At 34.1% G+C, this 22,532-nt stretch overlaps 1 protein-coding gene and 1 long non-coding RNA gene across 2 annotated transcripts; one reads left to right on the top strand and one right to left on the bottom strand.

The window, feature by feature from the left end:
• The first annotated feature begins 6,389 nt into the window (after positions 1-6,389).
• LOC150035046 (uncharacterized) lies at positions 6,390-10,389 on the top strand. The gene is made up of 2 exons (XR_016530827.1): positions 6,390-6,519; positions 10,126-10,389. It is a non-coding gene; the product is annotated as an uncharacterized LOC150035046 (long non-coding RNA).
• Positions 10,390-20,975: 10,586 nt separating this feature from the next.
• LOC120082002 (MLP-like protein 31) lies at positions 20,976-22,294 on the bottom strand. Its single transcript, XM_039037209.2, has 2 exons — positions 22,043-22,294; positions 20,976-21,439 (listed from the first exon to the last, which is right to left on the bottom strand). The coding sequence occupies exons 1-2, from the start codon at positions 22,230-22,232 to the stop codon at positions 21,168-21,170; spliced, it is 462 nt and encodes a 153-aa protein (XP_038893137.1). The 5' UTR covers positions 22,233-22,294; the 3' UTR covers positions 20,976-21,167.
• Between the last annotated feature and the right edge of the window lie 238 nt (positions 22,295-22,532).

Below are 22,532 nucleotides of genomic sequence, written 5' to 3'. Positions count from 1 at the left end.
TCGTTGATACAAGTTTATCAATGATATACTTCTATCAGTGATAGATATTGAGTTTTTCACTGTTAGATTTTGGAACCTGTGATAGAAGTCTATCATTGATATGAATTTATCATTGATAGAAGTCTATTATTATCGATAGTAAAATATATCATTGATAGAATCTATTGATAGAATCTATCGCCTATAGATTTATGTTACCTATACACTCTATCACTAGTAGACTCTGGGAGAAAGATCTAAATTTTATTATATTTACAAATTCTTTTAGATGATGCTATATATGTTAATACTTTAGGCTGATTACTACGTTTGCAACTACCCCTAAATTTTACGAAGTCGAAACAATATTTATATATTAAAAATTTAATATAATTAGTAACAATTAACTAATATTAATTTGTGAATTAATTAAGTTATATTTTTCTTATTCATGTCCCAGTTATAAAATCTCACCAATATATGGAGGCTATCACAAAAATCATGTTGGATAGATTTTTATTTTCCTTGGATAATAAAATCTTTGATTTTAAGAAGGAAAATCTTGAAATTAAGGTTATTTTTGTATAACGATGTCACACAATGTACTAGCAATTGTAAGAACAAACAGAAAAACAAATAGATAAATTTTGAAAGACAAGACATAAAGTTTAGTAACTCAATTTAACAATTCCACCTATGTCTGGGAGATAGTATGCTCATGAAAGATACTTTTACTAATATGAAGTCAAACAATTAAAGCATTGTACATATCTGTAAATAGACGGAAAATATAATAATACACGAAAAGCTCAACTCAATGAATGATCACTTTAGGCTCCTCTAAGTGTGAGACCTTCTCTCAAGTAAACTTAGGTTCCTCTAAGTATGAGACTTTCTCTCAAGTAAACTTAGGTTCCCCCTAATATGTGAACATTAGTAAGTAATTACTTAGGTTCCCCCTCAATATAAGACTCCCTTTCAACCGTAATATTTCCATCTTTGAGTGAAAATCACTTTACTTGATGAACTTAACCGCTCCCTAAATTTGAAGATCCCTTCTCACTACAACAAATATAAGTTGTAATAGATTTTGGATATGTCCTTTTGAAAATTGGCTATGGATTCTCACCCCAAAAAAAGGTTAAAAAATGTTAAAATTGAAATTTGGGGACGTGCAAAAAATTTTTAGAAGTATCCACGTGTGCCACTAGCCTCATCCCATCCAAAACGTGCAAAAAACGTAAATTTCTTTTTTCTCTGTCTTTTATTTCCTTTTCTTCGTCCCTGCACGCCAAAAAACCCAAATATTCTCTCTCGTATCTCAGCCCTCATTTCTCTCAAATCCTAACTTTCAAAAATTGAAACCCACTCATCTTCTTTTAGAACCTACCCACTCATCTTCTCTTAGAACCTAACCTTAAACATTGATGAGAAGGTTAGGTTCTCATGAGTTCTGTTCGCCGCGATGTGCTCATGAGGGGAATGAAAGTGAAAGGCAATGCGGCAGCGAGGATGGGAATCATTGATCAGCACAGGACAACAAGGACGACATCATGGAGGCTACCACATCTTTTCTATTTAATAAGGCTCCACAAATTTTTGTTCAACAAGCCCCACTTTCCTCTTCCCTCCCTATTTCCCATTTCTAGGTCTATGCTTCTCTCCCATGGCTATTCTGTTGAAACGTTTGTCATTATTAAACTTTATTTGTGGTATTTAGTGTGACTTTTGGGTTTTGTAACTTTTAGTTTTTTCTAACCAATAGTGATTTTTAAATTATAGGAGTTATGTGAGTTATGAGCATTTGATGACATTTTTAAGTTATAGGAATTATGTGAGTTATGAGGTTTTTGTCATTGGCATTCCTATGCTTATGTTTGTAAACCTATATAAAGGCATGCTTAGTTAAATGGAAAATATATCTCTTATTTTTCATATTTGTCCTCCACGTTTTTTTTTCATATTTGTCCTCCACGTTTTTTTTCTGACATAGTGGTATCAGAGCTAGTAGAAAATATTGAGAGAAAAATGGCCAACGGTGGGATAGTTTCACTTCAACTACCAATGCTTACCAAACTCAACTATGACAATTGGACCATCAAGATAAAAGCGTTACTAGGAGCACAAGACGTGTTGGAGATCGTGGAGAACGGTTTCCAAGAGGCAGAAGCTGGAGCCAATCAAGCGCAAAGAGATACGTTAAAGGAGACAAGAAAGAAGGACAAGAAGGCCCTTTATATCTTGTATCAATTGGTGGACGAAGATACGTTTGAGACCATCGCTAATGCGGAGACGTCCAATGCGGCATGGGACAAGCTCCAATCGACTCATAGAGGAGCTGATTGTGTGAAAAGGTACGGTTGCAAACCTTACGTGGTGAGTTTGAATCTTTACAAATGAAGGAGACGGAGGTGATAGCGGAATATCATACAAAAGTAATGGCTGTCGTCAACCAATTGAGACGAAATGGTGAAGAAATCACCGATGTTCGTGTAATGGAGAAGGTTCTACGAAGTCTAAATATAAAGTTCGAGATTACCATCACGACGATCGAGGAGACACAGGATCTCGAGAACATGACAATTGAACAATTTATAGGCTCATTACAAGCCTATGAGGAGAAAAAGAAAAGAAGGATGGAGCAAACAGAGATTGTTGAACAACTTCTCCAACTCAAAGTCAAGGAGGAGAATAGTCGTGGACGTGGAACAGGTCGTGGTGGTCGAGGCCATGGTGAAAGAGGTGAAGCCAACACCGATGTTTCTCAAAACTCGTCTGAATTCTCAAGAGGAAGAGGAGGTCGAGGTCGTAGAAGACGTGGTGGAAGGACCGGGAGAGATAAATCTTAGGTAAAATGTTATAATTGTAACAAATATGGACATTATGCGAATGAGTGTTACTCATCTCAAACAGAGTCGATTGATCGAAAGCATCAGGACCGATCAACCGCTAGCACATCAAAAGTCCATCAAGGGCAATCCAATTATATCGAGGAGAATGGAACCTTATTTATGGTTTCAAAGGGAGAAGAAGAGAGTCAAGATAGTATGTGGTATCTTGACATAGGAGCCTCAAATCATATGTGTGGAAAACGCGAGATATTTGTAGAATTGAACGAGATGGAGAAAGGTAATATTGCCTTTGGAGACAATTCTTTGGCCACCATCAAAGGAATAGGTAAAATTCTCATTCGGTTAAAAAATGGAGAAAATCAATATATCACAAATGTTTATTACATTCCCAATGTAAAAAATAATATATTGAGTGTAGGACAATTGTTTGTATTTGAGGGATAATCATGAGAGACTTATTACTAAAGTATCATGATGTTCCAAATTGCTTGAAGACGTGTTATGAAGATCTCTCTTGGTTATGGCATCTACGATTCAGGTACCTCAATTTTGGAAGTCTAGAAGATTTGTCGAAGAAGAAGATGCTGCGAGGTTTACCACACATTCACAAGCTAAACCAAGTGTGTGAAGGGTGTTTGCTTGGCAAACATCATCGAAGTAGTTTTCCGAGTCTATGACAAGAGTAAAGAAGCCTTTAGAACTCATCCATGCCTATGTGTGTGGAATGATCAAACCAGAGTCTCATGGTAAAAGTAAATATTTCTTTCTCTTTATTGATGATTTTTCTAGAAAAACATGGATGTATTTTTTGAAGGAAAAATCAGAAGTATTTGAAATCTTCAAGAGATTTAAGGCACGTGTGGAGAATGAAAGCAACCTTACAGTCAAGGTCATGAGAACCGATCGAGGTGGTGAATTCACATCAAACGAGTTCAAACAATTTTGTGATGAAAAAGGCATCCAACGTCCGTTAACAGTCCCAAGGACGCCGCAACAAAATGGCGTGGTGGGGAGAAAGAATCGGACAATCTTGAACATGGTAAGAAGCATGCTAAAGACAAAGAAGATGCCGAGGGAATTTTGGGCGGAGGCCGTAGCTTGTTTGGTTTATTTGACAAATCGAGCACCAACCAAAAATGTGCTTGACAAGATGCCTTAAGAAGCATGGAATGGAAGAAAGCCCGGGATTGGTCACTTCAAGGTGTTTGGGAGTATTGCATGTGCTCATGTGTCAGAAGAAAAAAGGACCAAGCTCGATGATCGAAGCAAGAAACTCATCTTCATCGGCTATGATGCAAGTTCAAAGGGTTATCGTCTTTACAATCCTTTGAATGGTAAGGTAATTATTAGTCGTGATGTTGTTTTTGATGAGGAAGCCTCTTGAGATTGGAATATACAAGAGGAGGAGTATGATTTCCTTCCATATTTTGAAGAAGACGATGAAAAAGAGCCGACCAGGGATGAAATGGGTGAAGATTTGCCCATTCCAGTGCCACCTCATTCAACCGATCGATCATCATCTAAAGGTTCATCCAACGATTCGGAGAACGAAATTGGCCCAAGAGGAACTCAAAGTCTACGGGAACTTAATGGGGTAAATGAAAATCAAAATGACATAATTCTCTATTGTCTTTTTGGTGATAGTGAGCCCATTAGTTTCCAAGAAACCATTACAAGCAAGAAATGGAAGGATACAATAGATGAAGAAATTCGAGCGATAGAGAAAAATGACACATGGGAGTTGACCAAGCTTCCAAAAGGGCACAAACCGATCGGAGTGAAGTGGGTATACAAGACAAAGAGAAAAGTCAATGGCGATGTTGAGAGGCACAAGGCGAGACTAGTGGTGAAAGGGTATAGCCAACGACATGGCATCGACTATGTTGAGGTATTTGCCCCTGTTGTTCGCCTTGAAACTATTCGTTTGATTATTGCTTTGGCAGCCCATAATCATTGGAAGATACATCAAATAGATGTCAAATCGGAATTCTTGAACGGAATTCTTGAGGGAGAGGTCTATGTGGAACAACCATTGGGTTATGAAGTCAAGGGTGAAGAAGATAAAGTGCTTCGATTGAAGAAGGCATTTTATGGTTTAAAGCAAGCACCAAGAGCATGGAATTCAAAGATTGACAAGTACTTTCAAGAGAAGAAGTATATGAAGTGTCCTTATGAGCATACCCTCTACATCAAAATGCAAGGTGAAAGCATACTAATCATTTGTTTATATGTTGATGATTTAGTATTTACTGGAAACAATCCTAGCATGTTTGATGAGTTCAAAAGAGAGGTGGCAAAGGAGTTTGAAATGACGGACATTGGTCTCATGAGTTACTATCTTGGGATCGACGTCAAATAAGGTGAAGATAGGATTTTTATATCCCAAGAGGGCTATGCTAAAGAAGTGCTCAAGAAGTTTAATATGAATGATGCTAATCCAGTTGGAACACTGATGGAATGTGGAGTTAAAATCACCAAGCAAGATGGAGGAGAGAAGGTAAATTCTACATATTTCAAAAGCTTGATTGGAAGTTTGAGATACTTGACATGTACAAGACCAAATATTCTTTATTCGGTTAGAATTCTTAGTCGATTTATGGAGCAACCGACAGCAACACATTGCAAAATGGCAAAAAGGATACTTCGTATCAAAAGGACGATTGGGTATGGTCTTTCCTTTGTCTCTTCTAGCAATTTTGATATTGTTGGTTATTGTGATCGTGATTGGAGTAGTGATTTGGATGATTGAAAGAGCACTACGGGGTTTGTATTTTTTATTGGTGAAACGGCGTTCACATGGATGTCAAAAAGCAACCCATAGTCACATTATCAACATGCGAGACAGAGTACGTCGCAGCAACTTCATGTGTATGTCATGCAATTTGGCTAAGAAACTTAGTGAAGGAGCTGAAGTTTCAAATGGAAGGTCCAATGAAGATTTTTGTTGACAACAAATCGGCCACTGCCATAGCCAAAAATCCGGTATTTCATGGGAGGAGCAAGCACATTGATATTCGATTTCACTACATTCGGAATTGCATTACGAAGAAAGAAGTGGAACTCAAATATGTCAAGTCACAAGACCAAGCGGCGGACATTTTCACAAAGCCCCTCAAGTTGGAGACTTTTATCAAAATGAGGAGTTTACTTGGTGTAACAAATCAAGTTTTAGGAGGAGTGTTGAAACGTTTGTCATTATTAAACTTTATTTGTGGTAGTGTGACTTTTGAGTTTTGTAACTTTAGTTTTTTGTAACCAATAGTGATTTTTAAGTTATAGGAGTTATGTGAGTTATGAGCATTTGATGATATTTTTAAGTTATAGGAGTTATGTGAATTATGAGATTTTTGTAACCATTGGCATTCCTATAGTTACGTTTGTAAGCCTATATAAAGACATGCTTAGTTGAATGGAAAATATATCTCTCATTTTTCATATTTGTCCTCCACGTTTTTTTCTAATATATTCAACCCATTTTTTTCAGTTCCAGATAGATTCCTTTTGGTTAAATTGATTACATAGTCATCCTTGACCAAAGATTCATTTTTTTCAGCTTCCCATTTTTTTAAATCCATTTGGATTAAGAGAACATAAATTCATAGACGTAGGTTTTCATCTTTCAACCTAGCGAGGTTCGAGAGGTTGACTACCTTTTATGTTTTGGTTCATAACCATGAAATTGATTGAGGTAAATCTTCCAATCTCTTTACCCTGTATTTTCCAATTTTCTGCTTTATTTATTTTCTTGTAGATTCTTCCTCTCTTCTCCTCTACTGCTAACAATATTCAAGTCCGAGCTTCTCTATTTTTCTTCTCCATTTGTATTATTCGTTCATGGTTTAAGGGCTTTTCTTATTCCTTCTTATTTTTCTCCTTCTATTGTTGTCAATCCGCCATGAAATCACATTTCTCCATTTAGGGCTTTTATTTTGGCCAAAGGATTTCACCATCAATTTATCCCTAACCCCTCTCTTTATCATCTTCTCTGTGTTGCGAGATGGTTGTGCAATGATACTTTAGATATCTCTATGGCACTCAAGGAAGACTAGTCAAAAAGATAGATGTATGTTTGTACTTCTATGATGCTTTTAGATGTTTTTATTATGTGATATGTTTTCTCTTTCGGGTTTTATATCTTAAAATAAGAAATTTGGAAGTGGGATATTTGCATAATTTTATTTCTTTTAGCAGTGGTGGTTTTGTTTTCTATATGTTCATCCAAATGCTCAACATTCCATTTAGATCCAAGATAAGCTTGCATCCAGTATGACCATAAAAATTCTCAATAATGCATATAGAAATCATGTGTTCAATATGCTTGTGCTTGGTGCCTGTAGAATTTTTTCTGTTGGATTAAACATTATGAATGTTATCTAATGGAATAAATACATACAATATGACCAACTAGTTTTGTATTATTTGGCGAATTCGTTTGACCATATATAACTTGTTTTTTAGGTTTAAACGAGATCATTTTGTAAGATTATGTATCAAATATTTAATTATACATTAGAATTTTCTTAAAGGGTTTCAAACCTACATTCCACATGTTTCTTTTAACTGAAAAAAATAGTTGCAGTTAATTGCAATTATTCTTCTAGGTCTAGGTGTAATATATTTTAACTGGAGACCTTGAAGTTAGATATTGTATTAGTATCACATTCTTGCCCACTATCAAAACTTGTCTCAATCTCCTTAGACCTTTTAATTCCTAAAGTTTAGATATATCATCCAAGAACCTACTTGGAATATTTGTTATCTGGGAATAGTTCTTTAGTGTTCGTATTTGAATATCAAAGTTTATGTAAGCCATACCTTCGTTTTGTGTGACAAGTGTGCAACCTGGCGGGTTCTCCCAAAACCATGTTCTCCTAAAACCAAATAATAGTCTGAATATATCCAACTATGTCTAAGGTTCGATGATTTTCTGTCCCCTCTCTCAACCATGATCATATTATTCCATTTCTCCCCGTCTAATTTAATATATGCTCTTATGCACTTGACAACATTGACTGTTTAGTAATTAATCTTCTCTCTTTTGGTTATATTTAAAATTTTAATGGTGAATGTTGATTTTCCAAAGGTTACTCTCGTTTGACTTGTATTGTATCTTATCTGAAATAATCTTGAGTTGGTTCCTAATCTAGAGTGAGTTGGCTATTAATTTGGAGTTGGTTGTTGATTCACGATCGAACTATTTATGCTTTAATACTTTCTGATTAATCTAGAGTGAGTTGGCTTTTACTTCACAACTGAAATATTTGACTTGAATTAGTAATCATGTGTTTTTACTCTGCTTGCTAACAGTATATTTCCTTACCAAAATAACATTAGGTTAAAAACCTTTTCAAGATACTTTTGGTGTGCTTTTTCACTCCTTTAAGATTGTGGTTTTAATTTTTATTAATGCCATTTCTATCCTAATTAATGAGAATAGATTGAAGCTAACTGATGCAAAAACACTTTCCACTACAAGTAGTTACTAGTCAACTTTGCAACATCATTCAAACGAATTCTTATTCTGCAATTTCCTTCTATCCACAAAATTCTTGTTCCACTGCTGCTTTTGTACAAGTTAATATACAATTATTATTAATGTCCCTTGCTTCTGTATTTTTTTGTGGTATAATCTTTTTGTTGCCTTGCTTTCCTCTTCTTGATTACAATGGATTGTAATCTGGTCTTCACCAATTTTTTTTTAGTATTCGGTTCTTTTGATTAAGTTGATATTTAATCGAATGCCCTTGCTTTTGAGAACTTTCCAAGAAAGGCATATTTGTCACACTTTTCTTCATTCTCGACTTATTCATGTTGAACTGAAACAAGAAGGTTGTTGATAGTGCATAGAGAGGAATGACAAATATCCAAGTGGATGGAAATTGTGCACAAGAATATGGAAAATAGCACATGTACATTCATAACCACCACTTATGAGATTGATCGTAGTGTTATAGGTACCTGAGATTGATCATAGTGTTATAGGTACCAACATTAAGGTTCATAATTTGTGAGAATGATTCCATCTTTTTTTTTTTTTTTTTCCTTTTTCCTTAATTGAATTGGAGAGATTTTTTTTGTGCATTGTGAGATATATGATTTTTTTGTTTGTTTATTAGGAAGAAATGTACATATGTTTCACTTTGCATCATGAAAGTGCAATTATGTATTAATATCTTTAACTAAACTACTAATTAGTAGGTTTCTTTTTACGATCATGATATATAATTCTAGTTGTACTATTATATCTTTTTGTATATCACTACTAGAGTGCCATTCAAATGGGATAATATATCTAGTGTTCTGTCTTGGGAATAAGGAAAACAAATCTTGTCTAAGGTACCTATTTCTTCATGCCAATTTTGCTTTGAATTACAGTTAATGGTCATTTCATTTCTCTAAGTTATATTACACTTATGAGGTTTCGAGAGTGAAAATGTCATTTAGGCATTGCTTAGGATCTATGTGATATTGATTGTAATTTAAGAAATTTAAGTTTTTCAATGGTTTTAGGTGATCTACATCCCCCTCTCTCACATCTCTAGTTGAAAGTGTTATGTTATATTGAATCATGCCTTCTGATTGGGGATATATATGTATAGCTCTTTGCCTTTATGTACTTGTAGCTAGTGAAGCAAGTTGTGTGCATTTGAACTCTTATACTTCATTGGATATTATCATGTTGGTTTATGAATGATGTTTTATTTTCAATTGAAAGTTTATGTGTTTTCTTATACTATTGAGATCTTATAAATTAGAGAGGTTACTATGTTATTTTTTCTATTAGGTGGAGTTTGAATGAAATGAGTGAGAACTTATCTTAAGATTGTGCATTGTTGTGTAAACAATAGGTGGATTAGTTTGTGAACGAAATTGGTGTCAACTTACTTGAAGTGTGTAGGTGCGCTCTTTAAAATTTGGTCATTTCATTGTTTTATTTAGAAGGTTTTGGTTTGCCTCGGAAGAGTTGTGTATCTGTGTATCATTTAGGTACTTTTTTAGGAACTTTTTACATGGTTTCCAAGGTAAAAATGAGGTTAAAATTATTTTAAAGAACATTTTAGATGGTTTATTCATGGCTTTCTTTCGTTGTTTTAGATACAAATTAAATGTACATTTAATTTGTGTCTAAGGTAAGCAAGATACACAATGACAAATATCTTGGATGCTAATTTTTAGGTCTTTTTTTTTTTTTTTTATTTCTTCTTTTCATATGGGTTAAATTTAATTGTTTGTTATGTTTCATTTTCAAAAAAGACACTATTAAAGAAGACCAAATTATTTTCTTTTCAAGCAGTAAGAAGTTACACTTGCAAAAAAAAATGATGCATTTTATGGAGGCCAAACTTAGAAATGAAGATGCAATTGGTGAAGGACTCAATAATGCAGGTATTGTCTAGACTACTAATACAACTAAGTTGGAGTTATTTGGAATTTTGATATCAATATATTTTGTAATTTATAGAGTATGTTTGGTTTCATTTCCAAATATTTGATACTCAAACTATATCTCTTTTTTGTTGGTCAATATGAATCTTGTATGAATGCTTGTTTAAATATATACATTTTGATTATGTGGATTATACATATATTTTTATTTGACTTTTTGTGTATAGCGAAGTATAAAACACAATAATATTAATATGAACATATGTATGATAAGCTATAAAAGATGAAAGTTTAATTGTTCATTAAAGCTATAAAATTTTATAAAAACTATGAAAAGAAAAAAAAAATTAACATTTGACACGAATAATTTTATAGCTTTTTCAAAATGCCATCTTTCTTTTTACAAAGATCAAATTAGCTATTTAAAACTTGTCTTTATAGCTTCTACAAAATGCTATAAAAAGTCTAGCATTTCATAGAACTAATCAAGCTCTATAAAAGAATAATTTTTATAGCATTTAACAAAATGCTAAAAAAAGGTTGGACTTTTTATAGCAATTAAAAAATGCTATAAAAAGCCCAAGACTTTTATTAACATGGGTTGTTACGACTTCGCATGAAATGATATCAAGACCTATGATAGAATTTTTTCGAAGCTATCGTAGGCCTTTTTTCCTATAGTGTCTCAAGTAGTTATGTATTAGGCTTCCCAAAGATCAACTTAACCTTCTCATGAAGCAAGCATTGACGTTGATTGATAGCTTGTAGAAATACAAGCTATTGTAGTCTTACTTATAATTATAAGGGTTGATGAGCAAAATATGCGTCAATATGATTAAAGATTCATGTGGAAAAATGAGCTTGCACTGTCAGCACTGAAAATTCCCGTTAACATCTTATCATGCATTATCTTGCGTCAAAATGTCTATTTTGTTGTTATCGCAGAGTCGATCGAATGCGCTGATTCCATTTCAAGGGTAGGACCGGGTAGATAGCTGGGGACATAGGGTGCAAGAAGGAATTCACTCTTACCCGCTTTTAGGAATAGTAGAGAGGTTATTCTCTTAAGTGCTGACTCCGGGTCTTGAACAAGGGGTCCCACTCTCTCATTTGCCCGAGAGGGACTCGATTTGTTGATCGGATAACAAATCAATTGTTCATTATAGGATCAGTGGGACTTAAGGAATAAGAGGTTATCTCGGGAGTAAAACAGACATTTGATCCAACCATTATTACGAACAACCTATGAAGGGTTAATTTACTAATCATGGTTATATCGAGGGGACATAATATATCTATAGTGATGGCAGTGCAACTATGAGCTTTAGTGTAGTGACCCATTAGTTAACTAATGGGGGTTAATTCGGTGTAATGAGTTTAGCCAATTAATCTCGGATCGTTGGAGCCCATGATCTATAGGTTCGCGAGGTCCCTCTACTAGCTCGTACATGGATTAATTTTAGAGTGTCGTGATAAGTTAAATCGAAACATTCAAATTAGAATTAAGGGAATTAGTAATTATATGTGTTATAATTACACGTTTAATTTTAGAATTAAACGAAATTGGAAAATTAATTAATATTTAAATATGATTTAAATATTAAATTCATGAATATGGAATTTGTGTAAAATTAATCTAATATTAGATATTAAATTAATTAGAATTAATTAAATTATTTATTGATTTTTTTCAGAAAAATTAACTCATGAAATTAATTTTTGTAAAATTAATAAAGTTTTCAGTTCTCAAATTAAAATGAATTTTGGAAATCAATTTGATATTGGAACATTTGGAAACAACACAAATTTGAAAAATGGGATTTCTCCACTATCATGAACTAGCTCACACTAAACCCACTTAAGTTTGGCCTCAATATTCCAAGCATGAAAGTTCTAGAATAAATAGAGAAGATGGAAGTTGAATTAAGGCATGGATCAATAGAGTTTTTGCTGAAAAATTCGAGTCGAAGAAGTTGTTCTTCAAGTGGGTTGCTGCAATTAGTTCTTCTTCAAGTTCCTTCATTCAAGCCTATTTTGATTCCCACAACTCAATTTAATGCTACAAGAGAATAGTAGGGAAGATCTTGAGGTGGTTTACAACGAGATTTGGAGAAGTTGCAGCTGAGTATCGAGATTCTAAAGGTTCTACAAAGGTATTTCTTCAAACCCTCTTGTTATTGTATGAGCATACTTTAGTTATAGCCAAAATGAATGAATTAGAATGTTTTTTAATCATTGTTGCTTCCACTGTATACTGATATACTCCTAAAAAAACATCTCCAAATCTTCTCCTTTAGGAATAGGAAAGCAAATTCTTCTTACACGTACAGTGAAGCCTCGAAATGCTCTACATGTCTATTCCCTTGGTAAGAATCGACTTGGGAGAGCCTTTTCTTTTGAAAGAGTAGAAAGAGGAGGGAGTTTTGGGAGAAGATGGTTTTTTTTTTTTTTTTTTTTTTTTACAAATAAGATTTTTTCTAAGGAAATTCATGAGAGTTTTTTCTGTCTTATAGAGAGCAACCAACAAAATTAATTAGTTATAGAGTTTTAATAACTTCCCCTTTCCTTCTCTCTCACCCCCCGGTAGGGAGTTTATCAATTTAATTTAATTAAAGTAAATTAATTAAATTAAATTTAAATTAAATATCATATATTTAATGAAACATTTGAATCATATCCAAATGCACATTTTCCTCATAACCCATAGTTTTAATACGAATATAATTTATTTTAACTCTTAACCTATAGTTTTAGTACACATCCTACTTATATTAATCTAATATTTGAATCAAATTCAAATATATTGGTTCTCCCATAATATATCGTTTTTCATTATAAATCATATTTATAGTTACTATATTTTAAAATGTATCGATATACATTATACTTTATATCAATATAATTCATATACAATTAATACATGTTTCCTTAAATTAATTTAAACAATACAAATTATTCTTTAAAATTTTTTGTCTTTGTTAATCAGTTGTGAGCTAGCAATGAGATCTTATGGACATACAGATTATAAGCTCCAATGATAAGAGATTAATTAATTAAAGTTTAACTAAACTAATCATTATTCATTAACTATGCAGCACACCACTACAGACCCATAATTGCACTCTTATGCTCTGTAGAACATGTTGCGTGCATAGATATAACCATCACACATAATCCAATCCTTCACGAGTTGTTCATAATTATAGGTGGGTCAAATGTCCATTTTACCCTATAATTACCTCTTTATCCTTAAGTATCTTTAATCCTCTATTGAACAATTTGTTTATGATCCAATCATAAACTAAGTCCCTATTGGGTTAGTGAGAAGGTGAGACCCCATTGTTCAAGACCTAGAGTCAGCACTTAAGGGAACTTACTCATTTACTTACTCATTAATGTTTTTTTTATACATTTACATCCAAAAGTAATAAAATCGTAGGACATTCCAGACAAGAAAAAAAATATAATATAGAGGATTAGCATTTTGAGATACATCTTGTAAGATAATTTTTGAGACACCCAATAAGACGACTCTTACAACAAAGACCAAATAAACTCAAATAAATATAGCCAATTCCAAACTTCTAACAAATATTTTAAAAGCGATCAAGATATTCAATGACTATCTAAAAATTTATGACAAAAGTAATGAAACTTATTATATTCATGAATTTACATGCTTAATTTTCTTTACATTCAATTAGTTGATTATGTATATTTCAAAGTATGTATCTACAAAGAACTGTACAGGAATATAAATATTGTATTAACAGCCTAAGAATAGAGCCTACAAAATCTCTAACCATATTCTAAAGACTCTCCAAATAAGACTAATTACAAGAAGACCTAATTTACATCCACACCCTCCTCAAACTCAAGGTGGTAAGGATGGAATCAACTTGAATTTGTTAAGTAGTTGGAGAAAACGACCAGGAGACAAAGCTTTGGTGAAAATGTCGGCGAGTTGCTCAGCGGTAGAAACAGAGCATAAAAGTAGAGTTTTGCTCAGGAGATGATGACGAACAAAGTGACAATTATTCTCAATATGTTTGGTGCGTTCATGAAAAATATCATTGTGAGCAATATTGATGGCACTACAATTGTCATATTGAAGTACGGTGACAGACGACTGAGGGACTCCAATATCAACAAGAATCCAACGAAGCCATAAGAGTTCTAACGTAGCATCAGCCAGAGCACGATATTCAGACTCCATACTAGAAACAGAAACAATACTCTATTTCTTACTGTGCCAAGAAATGAAAGAATCACCGAGGTAGAAACAATAATTGGAGGTAGAACGCCGGTCAGTAGGATCACCAGCAGAATCAGCATTAGAATAGCCTGATAAAACCAGGGAAGATTGGGAATAAAACTAAAGTCCATGTCCCAAAGTACTTTTGACATAACGAAGGATATGAAGAACAAAAGTAAAATGAATGGTCCGAGAGGAAGCCATGAACTGACTAACAATGTGAACAACATAAGTGATGTCACGACGACTGACTGCCAGATAAATAAGACTGCCAATAAGTTAACAATAGTGTGGCATTGAAGTTGTTGCAGAGTCAATAATATCGGAGCGCATCAAAAGATCTGAGGCATACTTTACTTGAGACAACGAATAACTAGCAGAGCTCAACAATACTTTAATGCCAAAAAAGTAACTAAGTGAACCCAAGTCCATCTCAAAATGTTCGCCAAGATAGTGTTGTACATAAGAAATAGTATGAGGATCATCACCAGTAGTAATCATATCATCAATATACAGGAGAAGAAGAACAATACCATGAGTTGTCTTGTGCGTAAATAGTGTCATGTCATGAGAATCAAGCGTATATCCAAGTTGAATGATAGTGCAATTAAAAGATGCAAACCAAGATGGAGGGACTTGCTTCAAACCATACAATGCTCGTAGGAGGTGGCATACCTTATGGGATGGAAAAGAGACACTTGGGGGCAGTTGCATGTATACTTCCTAGATAAGCCCCCATTAAGGAAGACATTCTTGACATCCATTTGAAAAAGTGGCCACTGTTTGGCTGTAGCAACTGCTAAGAGACACCGAACAAATGTCATTCGTGCCACAGGTGCAAAGATCTTTTCGTAATCGATTCCATACTCTTGAGAATATCCTTTTGCTACCAACCGAGCTTTATAATGCTCAATAGAACTGTTAGAATGAGTATTGATCTTGTAGACCCATTTTCAACCAATGGGTTTCTTTTTAGGGGGTAAGTCAACGTAGTCCCATGTGTGAAATGTAGTCCCAGCTCGTAGCTTGCTGCCATAGAGAATTAGTATTCGCCTCACGAAAAGAGGTAGGTTCAACCAAGGAACTGATAGTAGAAAAGAAATGAAAATCTCGAAGGTGAGTAGAAGTTGCCCTTACCCTAGCGGAGCGTCAAACAAAAGAAGCAGGGTCATGAACAGGTCCAGATTCCATAGGTGAGACAGAAGTCTGATCAAGGTCAATAGAGAAAGGCACAGACTCTTCAAGCTCAGAATCGTCAGAAGATGCAGAAGAAGGAAAATGATAAAAAGAATTGTTAGAAACATAGGGAAGAGGCTTAAGAGAGAATCATGAAATATCGAGAGACTAGAGAACATAGTATGCTTCCAAAAAGTGACATGGTAGGAGATGCATAATCTATTAGAAAGAGGGTCCCAACAACGAAAACCTTTGTGTTTAGTTCTATAGCCAAGAAAGCTACAGAGACGCGCACGTGGTTCTAATTTGGTATGTTCATAAGGGTAATGAAGTACAAAACATGCACAACCAAAGACCTTGAGGTTAGAGTAATCAAGAGAAGTACCATATAAGCATTGTAATGGAAGGCGATTGATTGTGTAGAAAAAGGTAAAAGCGACTTCACCTCAAAACTTTGCAGGGCAAAAGGCAGACAGAAGTTGAGCCCGTATGGAGTCTAGGATGTGAGATGTGTACGCTCCGTTCACCCATTATGTTGAGAGGTATGAGGACAAGAGCGCTGAACAAGAGTGCCTTGTTCGTTGAGAAAGTAAAGGAGCCTGAAGTCCTTATATTTCAAGGCGTTATCTGTATCCAAAACCTTGATTGTGCGAGAAAACTGAGTGTAAACCATGACTGGGAAGAGCAGTGTTTAAGAAAATATATCCGAAGGAACTCTAAATGAGGAGAAATTCGTGAGGAAAGTAAGATCGACCCAAATTTCCATTTTTTTTATGGAATATAAGTTTTACAATAAAATAAGAATAAGATATGCATTTACATAAATTATAGTATGCAATAAATAAAGAAAAACATAGGGTTTTAGAAGCCCTTACCTTTGAAGTCTACTCTTCAAGAATCCCTCGAACAAGTCACGAACAGATCTCCTTCTCCAAAAGGGACACCACCACTTGAGAACCCTCCATTTTCGCTTGGGACAAAAGATTCAAGCAAGAGTTGTGGGCTTTGCTTGAATCCTTAGAAAATGGAAGGAGATGTAGAGGAAGAGAAGGCTGAGAAGAACTTTTCTTGGCTGAGAAGAACTTTTCTTCTCTATGCCTTTCTTTCAAAGAGAACCTTTCTCTTAGTAATCCAAGGAGGAAGATGAATCCAACACCTTCATTTCACTAACTCCCTCATCACGTATTTGGCTTAGAGAAAAAATAGGGGAAGAAAGTTGTAACTCCCACCATTTAATTAATTAATATTAATTTAATAAAATAAAATGAATAATACTTATACATATAATAAAAACCATATTATATGTATATAAAATATATGTTATATCCCATATAACACATAATCTATAGTTACATATTGTATCAAATACAATATAAGCTATAGATGTATTTTCTCTCAACCATACATGGCATTTAATATAAATCACATTTACATTAAATTCACTTATATGAATCTCATTCATATAAATAATATTTGAATCATATTCAAATATTTGATTCTTCTCAACTTATTTATGGTATTTAATATAAATCATATTTATATTAAAATTAGGGCTATTTTTAAATATAGAAAAATAAACCAAAATATTTACAAAATATGGCAAAATTTGAGAACTATCAATGATAAACACTGATAGACACTGATAGACTTCTATCAATGTCTATCACTGATATTGATAGACACTGATAGAAGTCTATGAGTGTCTATCAGCATCTATCATTGATAATTCGAAAAATTTGCTATATTTTGTGAATATTTCAACAGTCTTACTATTTAAAATAATTTCCCTTAAAATTAATTACATGAATGTCATTCATATAATTAGTATTTGAATTATATTCAAATTCCTCTCATATTACCTTATAATATAATGTATAAAATACATTATATTAATTATATCATATATAATTAATTCCCTCAATTAATTTAAACACTTCAAATTAATCTAAAATTAATTCTCAGTTAAATCCCTGTTGAACTACAAAGGAGACCTTATGGACCTGTATATTAAAGCTTCAACGAAACTCAGATTAATAATTAAACTCTTTAATTAAATTACCCAATATTCGTTAACTGCCGGTCATTCCACTAAAGACCGACAGTTGCACTCTTTGCACTATAGATAAATTTATGTGTTCATTGGATATAACCAATCGACAAAGCGATGACCCTTCACAAATTGCTCATAAGTACAACTGGGCCAAAATATCGTTTTTCCCATGTAGTTACATCTAACTCCTTAAGTACCATTGATCTCTCTAATGAACAATAAGTCATAGTCCAACTATGATCAAGTCCCTCTCAGGCTAGGAGAGGATATAGTCACTATGTTCAAGACTCGGAATCAACCCTTATGGGAGTAATTTATCTACTTGCTCATGCACTGGGGAAGAAGTGAATTCCGTTTCGTGTAGTTGTGTTCCCAGCTCCCTAGTCAAATAAAACACCAAAATGGCAGGCTTGTTGAGTTGGCAATCTAGTCACTCTCACTCATACAAATCAAAGGATCGCCTTCATGAGCAGAAGTTTACAATTCACTTAGGATTCAGATCTTGTCACCTATGGTCATCATAGTGAAATCATCATAGTGAAATGTAAGACTCTATTATTAATGACATTATATAAAGAGACTAATCATTTCGTGGTCTGGTCTTATACAAACCCTTTGTATAGGATACCCCCGCTCACATGCCTCCACATGAATAATCAGGATCAGATTATTTGTAGCACTTTATAGCACTTGTAACACCTACAAAGCTGGTCGTATCCATAGTGTCATAAGAATAAGGTACCCAGTCTTATCTATCTACTACAGACCGTTTAGGTTATTATTTAAACAAGATCCACTTATATGTCTCTATATACTTGTTTAAATTCCAGAAAATAACCTCATATCTTAGTTTATTGGATTGAGTATATACTTATAAAATAACATTTATTTTATTGTTAATATTTTTATAAAAAGTTTACAAAACTACGAGATTAAAGATATTTAGGACACCAATCCCAACAATATCCTGGTAAACCGAGAGTAATCATCACTGAATAAAACAAAGTAGTGATACCCATTGACAGTGGAAATAGGAGTGGGTCCCAAATATCAGAATGAAATAAGTCAAAAGGACTATTGTTAGATCTGAACTAGGAAAAAGACAATGCAGGTTGCTTCGCAAGTTTTCAATTCAAACAGTTAAAAGACACAAACTTGGAGGAATTATTCAAATTATGACTAGAGATTAAATGACGAGGGTTTTCAGAATAAGAATGAACGAGATGAAGATGCCACTGATAGATAGCAAAGTCGATGACAGGGTAGAGAGAATAAACAGGAAGCTGATAGGATATGAGCTCAAACAATCTTCCAACTTTGTGGCCCGTATCAACCACCTGTCCCGTCCGTGGATCTTGAACCTAACATCCAGTAGAAGAAAAAGATATAGTTAAACAAAGTCAGACAATTGTCCGACGAAGACATGACTAAAGGATAGATTTGGAACACAATAAGTATTGGAAAGCTATAATAGGGAAATGTCAATGGAGCCAACATGGGATATGGTCATACAATTACTATCAGCATCATAATTGGGAGGAAGAGATTTGGCAGGAGTGGGTGCAGTCAAAAGAGGAAAATCAAATGTCATATAGTTGCAACAAGCAAAATGAAGAAACCATCTATTACCTAGGGAGACCACAGGCACGAAGGAATTGGATACCTGTTTAAGAAAGTCTTATAAGTCACTCATTAGAAAAGTCAACAAGGAAGGTTTAGAGTCAGCAAAAGACGCAGTAACAATAGTAGAGGCAGAGGCAGGACTAGGTTTAAAAGATCGAGGCTTGGAAGTATGTCTCGGTGGTCGTGGTGGTCGTGTAGAAGAGTTGTCTAGAATATGACCTCATTTGTGACAATATCTACACTCGACTTTTGGATAGTCAGCAAACTTTTGCCCAGTAAGATTACAATTTTTATAAAAGGAAGCTCTAGAAGTACCAGGCATATGAGTGCTGACGAGTACAACCTTAGATTATCGAGAAGAAGTAATGCCAAGACGTTTTTTTTTCAAACAGAATTTCTTGAATTGCTGCATCTAGAGACGAAAGAGGACTACGGTGGAGCAAAGCAACACGGATCGATTCATATTCTAGACAAAGCCCCATAAGAACTTTAATAAGACGAAGGTGATCAGTACTAATTTTAGCTTGATCCAATTGTGTCCAGACTAGCTGAAGCGTGACCAAGTAGTCATTAACAGATTGCCTCATCTCCCGATTAAGATTAATCAGAGTGTTATGTAGTTGATAGTAGTGAGCTAAGCCAACAGATTGAAACCGGGTAAATAGGAAATCTCATGAACTCTTGGCATCATCAAACACATCAAACTGAACGTGAATGGCCGATATAGATGTATTTTCGAGCCAAGTGATGATTTGATGGTTTTTGTTGTCCCATTCCTCTAATCGTTCAACAAATTTAGTATCGTCCTTAGTGGATATCTTGACTGGCTGGAGAATATTACCGGTGATAGTACACCATAATTTACGACCGATTAGGAAACTCCTCATTTGATGAGCCCAAGTAATATAATTTGTCCCATCAAGAATAGTACCAATAGGACGAAATACATGATTTTTTTCCATTTGGCTTGGCAGCTCGGAAGGAGAAGAAACGAACTCAAATGCTTGGCTTGACTGAAACCGGCTCAGCGGCTTCACTTGGATGGAATCGGCTCAGCCAGATAGGACCCACTTGACTTGGCTTGATAGGACCAGCTCAACTTATCTTGACAGGATCGGCTCAGCATGGTTTGACAGGACCGACTCGACTCGGCTTTACAAGATTGACTTGGCTTGTCTTGATGAAATCGGTATAGCTCGGCTTGGTTGAATTAGTAGACCAAATACGGAACTCACCGGATCTGCAACGAATGCCGGCTTAGACGCAATGGATTTGCTACGGACTGGCTAGACGACCTCCAAATACTGTACACGGGTATATTTCAAAGTATGTATCTACAAAGAACTATATAGGAGTATAAATACTGTACTAATAGCCTAATAATAGAGCCTACAAAAGCTCTTACCGTATCCTAAAGACTCTCCAAATAAGATTAAATACAAGAAGACGTAGTATGCATTCACACAATTAATTCATTCATAAACCCAATCGTGAGGTTCTTTCTCTACGACACTTTTTCCATTGCTTTTTTTTCTTCACCCATAGTGTATATCATTGCAGTTAAAATTATTTAAATATTTTATAAATACAACTCAACTAGCTAATGTACATACATCGATTGGAAAAATTTTCAATTTCAACATAATTTTTCTTTATTCGATTCATATTATTCCAGGTATACTTGAGAGAATTTATTACATAGCATATACACAAAGAGAACACATGCCATACAAGCATTTATTTAAACATATATAGTTGTTACATGGTATATATAATAAGATTCAATATACTTTCATAATGAGGAAGATCCTCCTAGAGAATTGGAGAAATCTTGATTTCAAGTTTCTTAATTGCCTTCCATGAGGTGTGCATCAATGTCTCTGGACAATTCAGCAGCAAACTCTAAGCTAGAATATGAATGTGGAATGTTTTCATGACGTTTCTCATAAAGCAAAGTCCAATGAACCACACTTCCTTTACCCTTCGGAGTAGCTTGCATTTTAAAATCGAATGTTTTATATTGCTCCAAAATGTCTCCTTCAATTGTCTTGAAAGCTATCAAATTCTTCTCCTCATCCACAGCTTCAATTACCGTCTTTGCTACTTTAGCCTTTCCTTCTGTGGTTTAGAAATACATCCAGTTACGAAAAGTTTAGTTTTTCAACTTTCAAGTTTGAATAAGAAAGTCCGTAAACTTTAAATATTTCTAAAAAGGTCTCTAAACTTTCAATTTTGTGTCTAATATAGGTCTTAAACTTTACGTGTCCAAAATGAATATCTCTAAAATTTGAATTTTGTATCTAATAATTAATTGGACTTTCAATTTTGTGTTTAATAGGTCGTCAACCTATATAACAAGTGTGGTATATTTTTTAAGTTAATAGAATGTAACACCCAAGTCTAAGATTTGGACCAGGATTTGAAATCTAGATTCGGCGTCTAATGGCTCAAACTTACTTATTTCTAGTTCTTAAAAATAGGAAATAAGAAACAAGAAACAGGAAACAGGAAACAGGAAACAGGAAATAGAAAATGAGAACGTTATCAAACGGACCTTAAGTATTTAAACAAGTATTTATAAGTATAGAAAAAAGTATTTATAAACACTTAGAAAGTCAATCCAAACGGACTCTTAAAAAGTCTAGAGATAAAATTTGTAAATTAATTTCAATTCTATTAAGATTAAAAAGAAAAAAGAAATTAAAGGTCATAGAAACAAACCATGAAAATAGTTCCAATAGATGATAGAACCAACTTTGCCCCATTCACCCTCATGTAGCTCACAGCCTTGTACTTTGTCTCCAGAAGCATTGTTTAGATGGTGTGGTTTCTTATGAAGCATTTCATGAAATTTAGAAGCAGGAGTTTTTATTTCAAAATCAGCCTCCAACTTTCCATAGAGACAAGACATTTTTGCTGCTTTTAAATTTGTGTTCTACTTTTAAAACTCAAAGAGAATGTTTTGCCAAACCATACAAACTTTGGTCCTATATATGTGTACAAATCAGGGCTTACTTTTTAAATGATCAGTCAATGTACGCCAAATTTTAGAGAGTGCATGTACAATTAAGCCCTAAATTTTAATAATTTAAGTGATTCCTTGAGTATTAGTCCATGTTCAGGAGTGATATTTTTAAATTATCAAAATCACCTTTGTCATGTCCAAAATACTTTGAAACACATATTTAATTAATCAAAATAAATTTGATAT

This window comes from Benincasa hispida, chromosome 7, assembly GCF_027475165.1.
Source record: "Benincasa hispida cultivar pf3 chromosome 7, pf3_genome.v1.1, whole genome shotgun sequence".
Classification (NCBI taxonomy): Eukaryota; Viridiplantae; Streptophyta; class Magnoliopsida; order Cucurbitales; family Cucurbitaceae; genus Benincasa; species Benincasa hispida.
This window is presented reverse-complemented; position numbering and strand designations above follow the sequence as displayed.

Excerpts from the sequence above, each read along its gene's own strand:
- LOC120082002 (XM_039037209.2), bottom strand. The coding sequence starts at position 22,232 with ATGTCTTGTCTCTATGGAAAGTTGGAGGCTGATTTTGAAATAAAAACT. Across the intron at positions 21,440-22,042 it reads CTATTGGAACTATTTTCATG|AAGGAAAGGCTAAAGTAGCA; the intron begins GTTTGTTTCTAT and ends TCTAAACCACAG.